At 51.1% G+C, this 16,211-nt stretch overlaps 1 protein-coding gene across 1 annotated transcript in view; it reads left to right on the forward strand.

The window, feature by feature from the left end:
- Positions 1 to 15,321, forward strand: part of fbxo41 (F-box protein 41) — a gene marked incomplete at both ends in the record, with an annotated part of 30,649 nt that extends 15,328 nt beyond the window's left edge. Inside the window, 11 exons of the mRNA XM_084454525.1 lie at positions 1,694 to 1,901; positions 6,310 to 6,383; positions 8,559 to 8,962; positions 12,058 to 12,296; positions 12,430 to 12,545; positions 12,642 to 12,794; positions 12,921 to 13,016; positions 13,244 to 13,362; positions 13,770 to 13,928; positions 14,906 to 15,021; positions 15,259 to 15,321. Of these exons, the coding sequence (XP_084310651.1) occupies positions 1,694 to 1,901; positions 6,310 to 6,383; positions 8,559 to 8,962; positions 12,058 to 12,296; positions 12,430 to 12,545; positions 12,642 to 12,794; positions 12,921 to 13,016; positions 13,244 to 13,362; positions 13,770 to 13,928; positions 14,906 to 15,021; positions 15,259 to 15,321 (1,747 nt within the window). The remainder of the gene's footprint in view (positions 1 to 1,693; positions 1,902 to 6,309; positions 6,384 to 8,558; positions 8,963 to 12,057; positions 12,297 to 12,429; positions 12,546 to 12,641; positions 12,795 to 12,920; positions 13,017 to 13,243; positions 13,363 to 13,769; positions 13,929 to 14,905; positions 15,022 to 15,258) is intronic.
- Positions 15,322 to 16,211: the final 890 nt, after the last annotated feature.

Consider the following 16,211-nt stretch of genomic DNA (forward strand, 5'->3'; position numbering starts at 1 on the left):
GTGAATCCTCAGCTGCACATCCTGTCGGAGCCCAAACACACGAGCACGCATACACACACAAATTCAACACAGCGCAAACACACATTCAACACAGCCCTACAGTACCCTGAGCCTGCAATTCAAAATGGCAGGTGTTACCAGTCGATTCAGCGGTTGTTGGAAATGTCATAACTGTCCTCGGAGAGAAGGGAGAGAGGGGGAGTGGAGAGAGAGAAAGTCAGAGAACAGAAGCAAGATGATGCTATTTTAGCAACAGTGAAAGTCAACACTCTGGTCTAGTTTGTTTGAGATATTAGCTTCAGTTCGTTGAACATAAAACATAAATCTACCCTAATCTAAAAAATTAATAAAAAACTAGCAGCGTGTGACGATGGTGCTCTCTGTTTCCAGGTGTCAAAACAACTGAACAAGCTAATGTTGCTTAAGCCCAGTTACTGATGATTGATTATTTATTTACATTCCATTTGCATACCGTGGCATCTTTCATTTCTACTCTTTAATCAAATGCTTGTTCTAATCTGGGAGTCACATCTGGCATGTGTTTGCCCCCGAGACAGGAAAACATTATTTTTGGCTGACGCCAAAGCATTTCTTAGAGGAATCCGTTGGAGGAATATTCTTCACCAGTCTCTGGGTGGATCTCAAGAGTTTAAGATGGCTGCCTCTCCTCCGGGTTTAAATCAACCTGCCTGCGTGCCCAGAGCTGATGAAGAGGAGACAAGGCCTCTTTAGACTATTGACATGCAGCCCCTGGCCGACGTCTTTACGGCCGGAGGTGGTCGAAAGGAGAGGAGGCGAGCGGAGGAAGCCACTCCAGGCCGTTAAGGTGCGGCCTTGTGTCCTATGTCCCGTGTCTTGTTCAGACGGCGGTGGGTGTTGTTGTTTACGTGGACGCCGGCGCCTTTACACACAGGAACGCCGATGGGAGAGAGAGACTGCTTCGCCCTGGAGCCTGTGGGAAGTACGAGTCCATCAGGGAATTACAGAATACTGGGCCTACATAAACAAGAATGACAAGAGAGGGAGGGAGGGAGGGAAGAGTACTGGAGATGAAACAGCTTCAGTTGGGATATCTGGCCGTCTGAGAGAGTCCATAACGCACCTTGGAAAAGTGGGATGAGAGAGTGTGGCAGCATGAATCAGATTGTGCGGTCTGTGCAGTCTGTGTGCCTGCATGTGTGAGAGAAAGAGAGAGGCCCGAATAGTTGAAGGAGTGATCGCTTGTGCAGATTCTCTCTCTCTCTAATCGTGTTCCTAATCTCCACATTCAGAGCCCTGTTGAGTTTTTGGTCTGGCTCTGATGGTTCCAGCTGTGTGATCTGTTCCTCCACACTTGGGCGTGTATGTCCCTTGGCTGATAGTTAACATTGCACAGATCCCTACATCCAGCTGCTGTGTGTGTGTGTGTCTATTTGTATGTGTTCCTAAGTCTACGTTGTGTGTGTGTGTGTGCGTGCGCACATGTGTGTGTGTGTGTGTGTGTGTGTGTGTGTGTGTGAGAGAGAGTGTGTATGTGAGTGTGTGTGCGTGTCTGAGTGTGTGACGTGTGTGTGTATGTTTTTATCCGTGTTCTCAAGCCTTCTTTGTGTGCCCAATATCTTAGCCCAGTGAGGGATGGACAATCTCCATTTCTAGTGTGTGTGTGTGCGCGCGTGTGTGTATCTACCTGACGATCTCCTCCGGCGGTTTCCAGGGAGGTGGCCCAGATCGACCAGTTCCTGCAGGAGACGGCGGCGCGCGAGGCCAACGCCAAGGTGCGTCTGCAGCAGTTCATCGAGGAGCTGTTGGACCGCGCAGACCGCGCCGAGAAACAGCTGCAGGTCATCAGCAGCTGCGGCACCACGCCCAACGGCAGCCTGGGGCGCTGCAGCCTGCAGGGGTCGAAGGGCAACGGACGCCAGGTCAGGAAGGGGCGGAGCCAGGGTGGGGGTGGTGGGATGAGGGGACAATGTTATTTTCAAAAATGCTTTATTACTGCCTTATCAGTGGTGACAGATGATTTTCCCGGCCCAGTCACATTCAATCCCTGAGTATTTGAAACAACAATAACCTAGCAGCCGATCCGCCCAAGACGATTTTGATTGGTTTAAAGAAATACAGCCTTTTTTCCCCCCATATCTGCGAATGGTAATGATTGCAGCCAGACCTTTCTCCAGCATTGGCCCAGCGTAAACGAAGTGTGGAGATAGCTCTGGCTATGCGACACTGCTGCACGGCGGACATTCATTCGTGACTCATTTTTGAAAACGAGAGGATGTGACATAATAGGCTGGAATGTACAAAAGTTTGAAGTATTTGAACAGAGCTGCGGTTAGGATTCGACCTCGTTTGAAAATGACAGGGCAGCCAATGGAGAGCCACTTCTAGGAGCCGATGTCAAAGTAGATTTTTCATTTGAATAATGTATGGGTATGGATTTTATTGAATGCTGTCAAAGCAGTATATCACATGATGGAACCATGATGTACTTTAAAGTCCCCAGGACATCACTTAAGGGACATGCTTTTTGATGTGTCTCTGTCTGGGGGTTAGAAGACTGCATGATGAGACCGGAGCAGACTGTGTGTGTCTGGGGGTTAGAAGACTACATGATGAGACTGGAGCAGACTGTGTGTGTCTGGGGGTTAGAAGACTACATGATGAGACCGGAGCAGACTGTGTGTGTCTGGGGGTTAGAAGACTACATGATGAGACCGGAGCAGACTGTGTGTGTCTGGGGGTTAGAAGACTACATGATGAGACTGGAGCAGACTGTGTGTGTCTGGGGGTTAGAAGACTACATGATGAGACCGGAGCAGACTGTGTGTGTCTGGGGGTTAGAAGACTGCATGTTATGAGTCTCGCTGCAATTTGCCGTTTTAATTGGTGCCTGGGCGTTAATAGAGGGTTGTGTGAAATATTTATACAACAGCCTCTGGACTGTGAAAGTCACAATTGGAAAATGAGCAAGGAGGCGTGTGTGTGTGTGTGTATGTATGTATGTGTGTGTATGTGTGTGTGTGTGTGTGTGTGTGTTTGCGTGTGTGTGTGTGTGTGTGTGTGTGTGTGTGTATCCCCTGGACTATACCTCTTCTCATTTGGAATCATCTCCCTCCCTCGTCTTGCAGTCTGCCCAGGGAATTAGCTCGTCATTACTTGGTGGTTATTGGCTCAGAAGAACACAGCTTTCAATGAAACACTGCTGAGATGTACAACTAAGAAATGCTACCGTGACTGGAAGTCATTAAGTATTTGGAATATTGGGAGACCAGACAACCCCAGGCATAAGAGATCCCTAAAATACTCTAAGTCGTCTTGATGAAATGTTATGAACGTGTATGAATGCGTTTGAGGTATAGCCACTGCCCGTTAAACATACTGAAGCCATTTATCTGAATCTGTCCAACTCTGATAACTGTACACTCCTGGACTACAGGAGCGCTGAGTCGACCGGTTTCCATGGAGACCGTCCGGGCGGCGCGTCCGTTCCTGCTCTGACGGCCGACCCGGAAGCTCCCGCGCCAGCTCCTCCGTGACCTCCGCCTGGGCGCCGTCCGCGTGTTATGGCGCCCGTGTTTCCCGGGCCCCGCCAATCCCACCGCTGATTACAGAGCGCTGATTTTGAAACGCGCCAGATTCCCGTTTGAGGCTACAGGGCGTCTTCTTTTGCGACGTCACCGGCGCAGACGGTGTGTGTATGTGTGTGTGTGTGTCGTGACGGCGCGCAACCACCGTCTCGGCTTGACGGTCAGGATCTGTGTAGGGATAGTGGCAGCATACAATACAGCACTGGGTCCAACGAGAGAGAGAAGGAGAGAGAGAGAGAGGGAGAGGGAGAAAGGGGCAGAGGGAGAGGTGAACTGGTGTGTCTCCAGACTGACTGGGTTTCCTCTGTGTCTCAGATCACTGGGACGGAAGAAGCTCCGGGTTCCAGTCTGTTTCTGCCGGGCCGGGCTCCGCCCTGCCTCCTGTTCTAGAGAGAGGGAGACGGGCCGCTGTTTGCCTTGTCCCTCCGCGGTCCGATTCTACTGCCACTGGGCATGTGTGTGTGTGTGTGTGTGTGTGTGTGTGTGTGTGTGTGTGGGGGGGGGCACGTGCATGCTCCCTCCCTGCACCAAGTTTTGGCTCACAGTCCACAGACTGTACTGTATAGTACACACACACACACGCAAACACACACACACACACACACACACACACTCACACACACACACACACACAAAGGCCTGGATGGATTTAGCTGAAGGAAAGAAAAGGGGTTGAAAGGGAGAGGAGGAGAGGGAGGGAGCAAGGGATAGAGATGGATAGAGATATATAGAGATGGATAGAGATAGAGACAGATATATATAGAGATTGATAGAGATGGATAGAGATTGATAGAGATATATAGAGATGGATATAGATATATAGAGATAGATAGAGATATATAGAGATATATAGAAATGTATAGAGATGGATAGATATAGAGACAGAGATATATAGAGATGGATAGAGGTGGATAGGGATATATAGATATATAGAGATAGATAGAGATGGATAGAGATAGGGCCAGGACTTGAATGGAGGGTGAGATGGACAGAGAGCGCAAAGTTACAGTAGAAAGAGAGAGATAGAGTTCATTAGTTGGGCCTAACAGACAGAGACAGAGAGAGACAGACAGGGAAATGGAGAGAAAGAGAGGGGGAACTAAGTCTGGCAGCAGCTCCATCACGCCAACACACACACACACACACACACACACACACACACACACACACACACACACACACAGACAGACACACAGACACACGCACACACACACACACACACACACACACACACACACACACAGACTCCCAGACACACACACACACTCACACACACACACAAAGGCCTGGATGGATTTAGCTGAAGGAAAGAAAAGGGGTTGAAAGGGAAAAGAGGAGAGGGAGGGAGCAAGGGATAGAGATGGATAGAGATATATAGAGATGGATAGAGATAGAGACAGATATATATAGAGATTGATAGAGATGGATAGATATTGATAGAGATATATAGAGATGGATAGAGATGTATAGAGATATATAGAGATTGATAGAGATGGATAGAGGTGGATAGGGATATATAGATATATAGAGATAGATAGAGATGGATAGAGATAGGGCCAGGACTTGAGGGGAGGGTGAGATGGACAGAGAGCGCAAAGTTACAGTAGAAAGAGAGAGATAGAGTTCATTAGTTGGGCCTAACAGACAGAGACAGACGGTTCACAAAACCAGAGGGAAATGGAGAGAAAGAGAGGGAGAAATGTGTCTGGCAGCAGCTCCACCACGCCTACACACACACACACACACACACACACACACACACACACACACACACACACACACACACACACACACACACACAGACACACACACACACACGCGCACACACACACACACACACACACACAGACATGCACACACACGCACACAGACTCCCAGACACACACACACACACACACACAAACAGACACACAGACAGATAACACACACACACACACACAAACAGACACAGACACACACACAGATACACACACACACACACACACACACAGACACACACACACTGCTCTGAATTCTTCCTTGCGTAAAGTATTGAAGGGATTTAGCAGCTTCTGCTCCCTCTCACAGCCAGGAGGATACACTTCCTCCACTCCGCCCAATCAGCCACCTTGTTTTCAGAGCATCGGCCAATAACAACATATTATCTACATGACTCTGGACAGCGCTGAGATACAGCAGCTTTGAGGTCTCTTTTTCCAAACACCGTCTGTCATACTCGACTATTTTAAACTGATCTTATTTTCTGTCTTTGTCTTTTGTCCATGCTTGTCATGAAATCAGAATGCTTTTTCAGAATACTTTGAAATCAGAATCCTTTTTGCCGTTGGCTTTGTTCATGTAAAAATGGAGATCGTTTTAGTTCATTGTCTCATGCAGTCCTTTTTTTCTGCTGATTGATTCACACATGAATTATTTCCAGCCAGGCTCTCCTTTTTTCTCAAGGAGCAGTCCTACAGTACTTGTTCAATGCTCACTCTCCTCCTCCCCTCCCTCTCTCTCTCCCTCCTCGTCCTCCCCTCCCTCTCTTTCTCTCCCTCTTTCTCACTCCTCCCCCCCTCTCTCTTACTCTTCCTCCCTCTCCCTCTCTCCTTCCATCTCCTCCTCCCCTTCCCTCTTTCTCTCTGTCTCTCTCCCTCTCCCTCCCTCTCCTCCTCCCCTCTCTCTCTGTCTCTCTCCCTCTCCTCCTCCTCCTCCTCCTCCCCCCCTTCTCTCTCCCTCTCATCCTCCTCCTCCCTCTCTCCAGAGGAACTCCAGTATCTCAGGATCCACAAGGGGGATGTACCAGGTGTCGGACCGTCGCTCCTCCCCGAGCACAGGGTAAGCCATCCACGACCAAGCCCCTACCTGTCATCACAACACACAATACACTACCCTGGCGCTAGGAAGGGTTTTTAGGAGCCTTGCATGCTTACGGAAGCCACCATCAAGGACCCTTTCACTGTTACTGGTCTGTACGTGTGTGTGTGTGTGTGTGTGTGTGTGTGTGTGTGTGTGTGTGGGCGTGTGTGTCTGTGTGTGAATGACATCACCATCCTTCTGCCACACATCTGTGCGTCTCAGCCGGTGTTTTGGCGAATGAACGATGACGTCACCCTCCTTTGCGGATGATGTCACCCCCCCCCCCCCCGTGAATCATGGGTAGCAGCATGGCACACGCGGACTGACCCGGCTCCAACTCTCCCAAGAATGCCACCTTCCTCCGAGCCGTCTGTCCCTCAGATATAAATACCCACGGCTCATTTAGAATCTATTTAGTATACTTATATTTCTAGCAATGCTGTAATTCATCTGCTGATGAGGATTGACTTTCTTATTCCTCACCAAATGCTACGACTTCAGATACCATAGAGCGGTTCACGAATTGATATGCTGCTGTGGGCATCACGGTTTAAACAAGTGTCTTATTTCTCGATGCTGCTACACGCCATGATCGACTCAGTTTGGCAGCGGAGTGTTTCAGTCGGCCACGCCGCACGCCGGCCATCAGGAAGCCGCCTCCACTTCCTGGTTCGACATCTACCGTATATATTGACCTCCCGCCTAATTAGCTAGCTCCTCCCATTGATCCAGCTGCATTGATCTAACCTGTCAGCGGTTCTGTTGAGGTTAAGTGAGCAGGTGGCCACAGTCACAACAAGTCTTCTTCTCCGAGACCTCATCGACGGAACGGCCGCAGAGGTCACGAAGGTCACCCCGGGGGTCACGCCGTCCGTGTCATGATGTAAATCCACGCCGACCTGGTGACATAACGCCAGCTGCATAGGGATGTAAACAAAATGGGAGACACTTTGGCGAAAGGGTGCAATCAGTAGCTGGCTATGACGAAGGTCGAAGGCTCCATCCTGATTGGCTGGAGGGCGCGCATGGAAGGGACAGCGTGTGGTGTTGCCCAAACCTTTGCACGGCCCCGCCCAATCACAACCGAAAGATTTGTCATGGGAGTTTCTCTAGTGAAAGGGTTTCTAGTCTACTGTAGGGCCTAGCCTAGACTTCATTCATCCCCGGGGATAGTAGTCAGGTGGCGGCCATTTGCAGGAAGACCGTCTCATCGGAGTTTAGATGGAACTCTCTCTACGGTCGGGGGTTTAAAAGCATTTACACGGGACAGAACTCTGCTCTTCTCCAGGAGTCAGTGGCTGGAGAGTTCTCCTCCCCCCACCCATCTAAACTGAAGTGCCGACTCATATTTAACGGCTAGGCCTCAAAAGCCTTTTTACGATGGTGTAGTTTGTCCACTGATGGTTTAAGGTACATTTTAAAATACTGTTTTACTGTTTTGTTTGTTTAGTGTGTGGCTGGCACTAGTCTGTTTTCATACTGTATTACGTGAAGAGCGAACGGGACGTTTATAGAAAAAAATAGTTGTAGACGATGATGTTTAGTGTGAAACGTTATAGTATGGTATTGATACTACTGTACTCAGATTGGGTTGTATGTAAATACTAATAATATTCAGAATCACATGATTACTGTACATCAAATGAATGCGGACCACATCACAGAAAGATGTTCAGAAGTTTAAACCAGGGGTCCAGGCTCTCTGCTGAGCGGTAAAGGTCAGTAAAGTAGGCAGCAGCAAAGGACTGAGCTGAGCCGGACTGGCTGGACAAGGCTCGTTGTCGCTTCCTCTCCGAGACCCCGAATGCAACAGCCAAAAAGTGGGTTGCCATGGTTTCTCAAAGCCAATTCCAGTTCATTTCTTGGCAGGTCGAACAAACCAAACGAATCCACGGTTCCCTTCGCCAACAGTTAGAAAAATGTATACCGTTGATTGTTTTTGCACATCTTGCACACATTACTGAGAACTCCCAGGTGGACACACAGCTTTCCCATTGGCGGACGTGCAAGTCGCCATCAAATCTAATTGGTCCCTTATCACATGAAAATACAGGAAGAATAATCCTTACTCATCTCAAATTGATTCTTCCAAGTTCAAGTGGTATTCCTGGACGATTGTCATCAAGTCATCTTCTCTCTCTTCCCGGCCTCCAGGGCGTCGGGGCGGGTCAAGTCCATCTCCCAGGGTTCCGGGGGGTACGACAGCGACAGCGTGGAGATGCACCCCATGGAGGACTGCCCCGAGGCCCAGTACTACCACGTGCAGTGCCGGCTGGGCGAGGGGGGCTACGATCGCCCCCCGCCCGGCGGCGGCGGAGGAGGCGGGGGCGGCTGCTCCCGGAGCTGGGGTCTCCGTAAGCAGGCCATTCAGAACTGGCAGCGCCGGCCCTACCGCAACAGCACGGAGGAGGGGGAGGAGGGCGACGTGTCGGACGTGGGGTCCCGGACCACCGAGTCGGAGGCGGAGGTGTGGGAGCAGGAACGGAGGGCCACGGCCGAGGTGCAGCAGTCCGGGGCCCCCCACCCAGGAACCGGAGGAGGCTACCGCCTGGGAACTGGTAGGGGGATCGCACCTCTCATCTCTCTCTGCCTCCCTCCTTCCCTCCCTCTCTGTGTCTCTTGGTCTGCCCCTCTCTCTATCTCTCTCACTCACACTCTCTCTCACGCACACACTGACACATGCAAGCGCATGCAGGTGCACATAAGACCCAGCACACAGACGCACGTGAGTCGTGGCTACTCCAGGGGCGGGGCTAGACTGACCAGGGAACAGCCATGGGGGGCTGTGTCACCTCAGGATGATTCATGGGTAGTAGACCGCTCCAGAAAGCCCAGAACAGCCAAGAGGTTACGGTCACAGGGGGAGTAGTAATGACCGCGTTGGGCCTACTCACACACTCTGCTACTCTGCATCGTCGGCAAGGGACTGCTCAACTTACTGTACAGTGTGTGTGTGTGTGTGCCTTGGAGTGTACGATAGCACAGTACCTCCTACCAACTGTATTATATTTTGAACCTCCCTCCACACATACGTCACAGAGAGATTTTATTAGAAAGCCAGGTCATAACTGAACACACTCCAGATAGCGTCGATCTACTCTTAAGGCCCGTCGTCGCCAACATCCCAGCATGCCCGGCTACAAGCCTGTTTTATTAGTCTGTGAAGTCTGTGAAGCCAGGTGGACGAAGGTGGACCGAAGGCAAAAACGAGAGTCATGGAGGACGCGGCGAAGATAACACGCCTTCGCCTCCTGTGGAGAGCCGTCGCCTGGACGCCGCGTGACGTCAGGCTCTGACGTCTACCGCCATATCGGACTCTCGGGGCGCTAGCCAGGTGAAACGGAAAATGCATCGACTCACAGCATGGCTGCGAGCGCATGTGGTCTGTCCCGAGCGTGGGCGATGCTTCCCGGGGCCTGTTGCCGCGCAAAACGCCTTTCTCCCGAGGCCAAGACGCCACACATGACTCACCACAGGCTGGCGGAGTCGGAGCCGTCATGTGGCACCGGCCAATACGTGCACTGTAGTAAACAGCCAATATTTTCCATTACGGCCTGGATCCACAGTAGTGATTTCTCTAAAATTCTCTAGCCATTTCTCATTGTGACAAGTTGACCGTTGGCGCCATCGTGTGGACAAAGTTGGAACTTTGCTGTAATAACCTCAGCTCCCATAGTTTTTGACAGGATTGGTGTTGTTACCTGCAAGGCATCTCTGCCTGTCGCACAACCGCCGGTGCCTAGGAGCCGAGTGCAGGGTATTTGGCTGGAGTTGTCCTCCGCTGGTGTTCATTCCCCTTTGCTCGCCAGAAAGTGGCCGTGGACTCTGCATGGCAGGGGCGTCCTTCTCCCTGAGCCAGGCTTTCACCTGACCGCATACCAAACGTCCAGGTAGATGTTAAAACCTGGACGTTTTCAGGCAGATGTCGGCCTGTGCGCCACTTCTGTCGGACCCTCTTCAGCCAGTGCCTGAGTACCAGCTTCAGGATCCTCAGCTGGGAGCCATCCTTCTCTGAGGTTTCACCCCTTTTATCACCAGAACATCTCAGGATGGTGGGGCAGCGGTCAGGGCCGTCTCCCTACCACTCCCTGCAGCTGGCACTCGATCGTCAGGTCTGTACTAGGCGGCTTCTCGGTTTCCCCAGTTCTTGTCCGTTCGTCGCAACCAGAGCCAGAAGCTTCCCTTTTCTGCTTCTTCAGTGAGATCTTGCAGGATGTTCTCGATCTTCCCTGCCGTGAAGCCAACGTCCCTCAGGAAGCGTTTGGTTTGAGAGGCTTACGAAGCCACGGCAGCCGACTTCTACTGGGTACGTTGTTGCTCTTCAGCCTTTCTCCTGGCATTCTGCCACGATGTCAGCGCACCGCAGCTTCTTCCTTTCATACGCTTCCTGGAAGCCCTTTTCCCATGGAACTGTTAACCCGAGCAGCAGCACATGTTTCTCAGCCGCCGACAACAGGACGATGTCGGGCCTCAGTGTGGTGATGGTGATGTCGGTGGGGAACCGGAGCTGCCTGTCGAGGTCTGCTCTCATTGACCAGGCATCTCCAGGGGCCAGTACTGGTGTTCTCTCCTGGGGGGAACTCTTCACAGATCAATTTGTTATGTTATGTTATGTTATTTTTATTTATAATGCGCCCCCCCAACCAACTGTTACATCAGCCGGGGGCGCAGCCCGGGTACAAAAAGAGACAAACAAAAACAAAGGACTGCAGAGACACAAAATGAAACTACATTTAAGACACAAGACAAGGACATAAATTATAGATCGTCTGCGACAAAGAGGGGAGTTTTAAGCTGTGCTCTAAAGAGTCCAGGGTGGTGGCGGACTTGATGTTCAGAGGAAGCTTGTTCCATAGCCCAGGTGCCATCACAGAGAATGCACGGTCTCCCTTTGTGACAAGTTTTGACCGTGGGACCTTCAGGGTCATCTGGTTGTCAGATCTGAGCCGGCGACCAGGCCTGAAGGTCCAGGAGATCTTTGATGTAAGCTGGGTCGAGACCATTGAGGGCTTTGAAGACATACGTGAGGATCTTGAATTTCACTCTGCGCTTCACTGGGAGCCAGTGAAGGGAGGAGAGGACAGGAGAAATGTGTTCCCTCATCTTAGTGCCTGTCACCAGCCTGGCAGCGGCATTTTGGACTAGCTGCATGCTGTGGATGGTCTTGCCGGTGACCCCGGCATAGAGGGCATTACAATAGTCCAGTCTGGAGAAGATGAGCATTAGTACGACCCTCCGTAGGTTGCTGGAGGAGAGGAAGGACTTGATTTTGGATACTGTGCGCAGTTGGAAAAAACAGGATTGCACCACAGATCTCACTTGCTTGTCAAACTTGAGGTCTGTGTCAAATATGACCCCAAGGTTTCTGTCGTGGGATTTTTCAAGGGTGGACAAATGTCCTAGATTTTTTCTGATCTGACTGATCGAGGTGGAGTTGCCGATCAGAAGGATTTCACTCTTGGTGTCATTGAGCTGCAGGAAGTTTTGTGAGAATTTAAAGGTTCCAAATGTTTCTTCACCTCTGTTTCAGGAACGGGTGGGTGCGTCGGCTGTGAAATCCATCTCATGTGCTCACAGATAACGTTAAATGGTGTTTTTACTGATTCCAAATGTCCGACATTTTATACGAATGCTTTGCCCGCTGTTCCTCCAGGGCGGTCTGAGGGACGCCACAGCAAGCCCTGCCGCCACGAGAGGAGCCCGTCCCGCTCCAACGAGGTCATCAGCCCGGAGGTGCTGAAGATGCGAGCCGCGCTCTTCTGCGTCTTCACCTACTTGGACACCAAGACCCTGCTGAGGGCGGCCGAGGTCTGCCGCGACTGGAGGTTCGTGGCCCGCCACCCGGCCGTCTGGACCCGCGTGCTGCTGGAGAACGCCCGCATCTCCTCCAAGGTGGGTGAGACACACACACAAGCACACGCAGATCCCACACTTACAGCCCAATTTCGATGAATCGATCGAGGTCAAGGTCGTCTGAGGTTGATATCAGAGGAGATGGCTGAGATGAAGTGCTTCCTCGTTGCAGTTCCTGAGCACGCTGGCTCAGTGGTGCGTCCAGACGCACTCGCTCATCCTGCAGAACCTCAAACCACGACAGAGAGGCAAGAAGGAGACCAAGGAGGAGTACCTCAAGAGCACGCGGTGAGACACACACACACACGTAAAAATATATGTACAGTACACACACAGGTATAAATACACACACATACAACTCCCCCCCATCTCTCTCTCTGCCAGTGGGTGTCTGGAGGAGGGGCTGGAGTCTCTGCTGAAGGCCACCGGCAGCAACCTGCTCATCCTCAAGGTGTCCCACTGTCCCAACCTGCTGACCGACCGCTCCCTCTGGCTGGCCAGCTGCTACTGCCGCGCCCTGCAGGCCGTCACCTACAGGTACGCCACGGCCGTCTGAATACGCACTTCACAAAAGAACCACCGTCCGAGGATGATGTATTTTTGAGGTGCCACTGTCCTCCGTGTTGTCTGAAAGTGTCGTTGTTTTCGTCGTGATCGTCCCAGGAGCGCCACGGACCCGGTGGGTCAGGAGGTGATCTGGGCCCTGGGGGCCGGCTGCAGGGACATCATCTCCCTCCAGGTGGCGCCACTGCATCCATGGTGAGAGAGCGGTCGTGGCCGCCACTGCTACACTTTATCTTGTCACTACGAACTCTGCCATCAGAACCCTGAAGGACGTGCTTTAAAAAAAAGACCATCCGGATGGGATCTGTCTGAGAGGCTGCGGAGAGACATCACGCCCTCCGACACTAGCCAATCAGATGACCGCTGAAGCGATAGCTACCGTCCAATCAGCTCCCCTCTCTGTCGTTTTTTATTTTTTACAGTCAACAGCCGGCTCGCTTCAGCAACAGATGCTTGCAGACCATTGGCCGATGCTGGCCACACCTCCGCGCCCTGGGAGTGGGCGGGGCCGGGTGTGGCATACAGGGGCTGGCCTCGTTGGGTGAGTAACAGTAGGGTCTGCGGTTCGAATCCCGGCTCCTCCTGTTTGCCTGTCGTAGTGTCCTCGGGGAAGACACTGAACCTCAAATTGCTCCCAATGAGCAGGCTAGTACCTTGCATTGGTGTGTGAATGTGTGTGTGAATGGGTGAATGAGAGGCCATTGTAAAGCACTTGGATCAAAGCGTAATATTAGTGCAGTCCATTTGCTATTTTCCATAAGTGGGAGTGTGACCATGGTTCCATGTATTAATATACTGCGTCTTGAAAACCTGCGGTTTTACAATTCCTAACCGGGAGAGAATGCAAAACTCAAATGACGTATTGATTGACATCTGTGTGTGTATGTGTGTATGTATGTGTGTGTATGTATGTATGTGTGTGTGTGTGTGTGTGTGTGTGTGTCCCAGCGAGGAACTGCATGCGTCTGCAGGTGCTGGAGCTGGATCACGTGAGTGAGATCAACCAGGAGGTGGCAGCAGAGGTGTGCAGGGAGGGCCTGAAGGGTCTGGAGATGCTGGTGCTCACCTCCACCCCCGTCACCCCCAAGGCCCTGCTGCACTTCAACAGTGAGTACGCACACTACACCACACCTATATACTACCCCAAGTATACTACATACTACACCACAGCCCTCTATTCCCAAATAGACTACATACTACACCACAACTATAAACTACCCCAAGTATACTACATACTACACCACAGCCCTCTATAATACCCCAATTATACTACATACTACACCACACCCCTATATACCACAACAAGTATACTACATACTACACCACAGCCCTCTATTCCCCAATATACTACATACTACACCACAACTATAAACTACCCCAAGTATACTACATATTACACCACAACTATGAACTACCCCAAGTAAACTACATACTACACCACAGCCCTCTATTCCCAATTATACTACATTCTACACCACAACTATAAACCACCTCAAGTGTACTACATACTACACCACAGCCCTGTATACAACCCCAAATATACTACATACTACACCACGACACAATATTGTACCCCAAGTATGCTACATACTACACCACAGCCCTGTATACTACTCCAAGTATACTACATACTACACCACACCTATATACTTCCCCAAGTATACTACATACTACACCACACCCCTATATACTACCCCAACTATACTACGTATTACACCACAGCCCTATATACAACAGTACATACTACAGGACACCGCTATATACTACCCCAAGTATACTACACCACACCCCTATATACTACCCCAAGCATTATACTGTACATACTACACACTGCACTGCCAAGCACCTACTGTATCCATCTATCTGTCTACTGAAGATGTTAGTACATACAACAAGCCTTGTCCATGTGCAGAGAGAGAGAGTGAGAAGGATGGAGAGAGGGAGAAGGAGAGAGAAAAAAGTATGAGAGAGGGAGGGAGAGAGAGAGAGAGAGAGAGAAGAAGAGAGAGAGGAGGAGGAGGAGAGAGGGCTGTTTTTCTGTGTAGCTGCTCCCTGAGGCCTCTTCCTCCTGCCTCCTCCTCCAGGTGTGTGTCGTAACCTGAAGTCCATCGTGGTGCAGATCGGGATAGAGGACTACTTTGAGGACCCCAGCAGCCCGGAGGCCAGGAAGCTCTTTGACGAGATGGTGAACAAGCTGCAGGTGAGCAAGCCTCAGACATCCTCCACTGCAAGAACACACCTGTTCCCACCTGGCACAGCTATTATTAATTTTTGTGGTGCACTTCACCATGGTCCACTAACGGAAAGGGGGATAGTCTTACTTTTCTCTGACGAATGAGTCCGGCGCTTTCATTTTTATTTTTTTCCGTTCTCTCTCTCTCTCTCTCTTTCTCTCTCTCTCTCTCTCTCCCTCCCTCCCTCCCTCCCTCCCTCCCAGGCCTTGAAGAAAAGACCTGGCTTCTCCAAAATCCTGCACGTCAAAGCCGACAGCCTCTGCTAACCCCCTCCACTGGACACAAGGCCACCAGAGGAGGTCGGCCATTCCGGATCCAGTAACTCAAAAAGGTCCAGTCATTTCAAAACCCTCAGTGTGGCAAACCGACACACAGGCGCCCGTAGGCCGCCATTTTGGACCACGGTTTGGTTTGGTCGCGGCTAACGGGCAAAACGGAACAGGATCAGTCCACACGCACTCTTGAGACTCGACAAAGAAATATCTAGCCAATCCCTGGGGCTGAAACCAATGGAGATTCTCATTGGGGGTCTGACCACAACAGTCCCCCCTCCTCCATATAGAAACTCCACCCTACCATCGTCAGAATGGAAGGCTGCCAGGAAACGTGCCAGGGTGCCTGAGTCAAAATATTTGAGGACCCCTAGTCCCTAGGCCGACCAAACGGACACAAACGGCCACAACGCAGCCGGACTTCTTGGGGGCCATTTTGTTTCATCACAGCACAGGGAGAGAGCTGTAAGCTGGAGGGTGACATCATTAGGGAGCTCCTCTATCTCTCCTTCTCTCTCCCTCTCTCCCTTCCTCCCTCCTTCTCTCTCTCTCTCTAAACACTGTTTCTGACATGGGTCTCAGCCAGATCGCCCAAGGTCAAAGGTCAGAACATCGTCCTGTCTTGCGGGGGTTGGACTGCACCATGGTCCTCAGCCACTTTGAGAAGAGCACCGTCTCTCTCCTGAACAGAACCTTAACAGCTCCAGACCTCCGTACCGAAGAGAACACTCAACGGTGTAAGAACAACGTTTCACCTTTGGAGAACCTTTCTGATACAACAGACCACACTGACCCTCTCTGTCCTCCCAGCCTTGTATTCGCTGCACGCCGTGGGGTTGTCATGGGAACAGTGCGATAAAACCCTCCTTGCGCCCGTATCCGTG

The sequence above is a fragment of the Borostomias antarcticus genome, assembly GCF_949987555.1.
Source record: "Borostomias antarcticus genome assembly, chromosome: 20".
Classification (NCBI taxonomy): Eukaryota; Metazoa; Chordata; class Actinopteri; order Stomiiformes; family Stomiidae; genus Borostomias; species Borostomias antarcticus.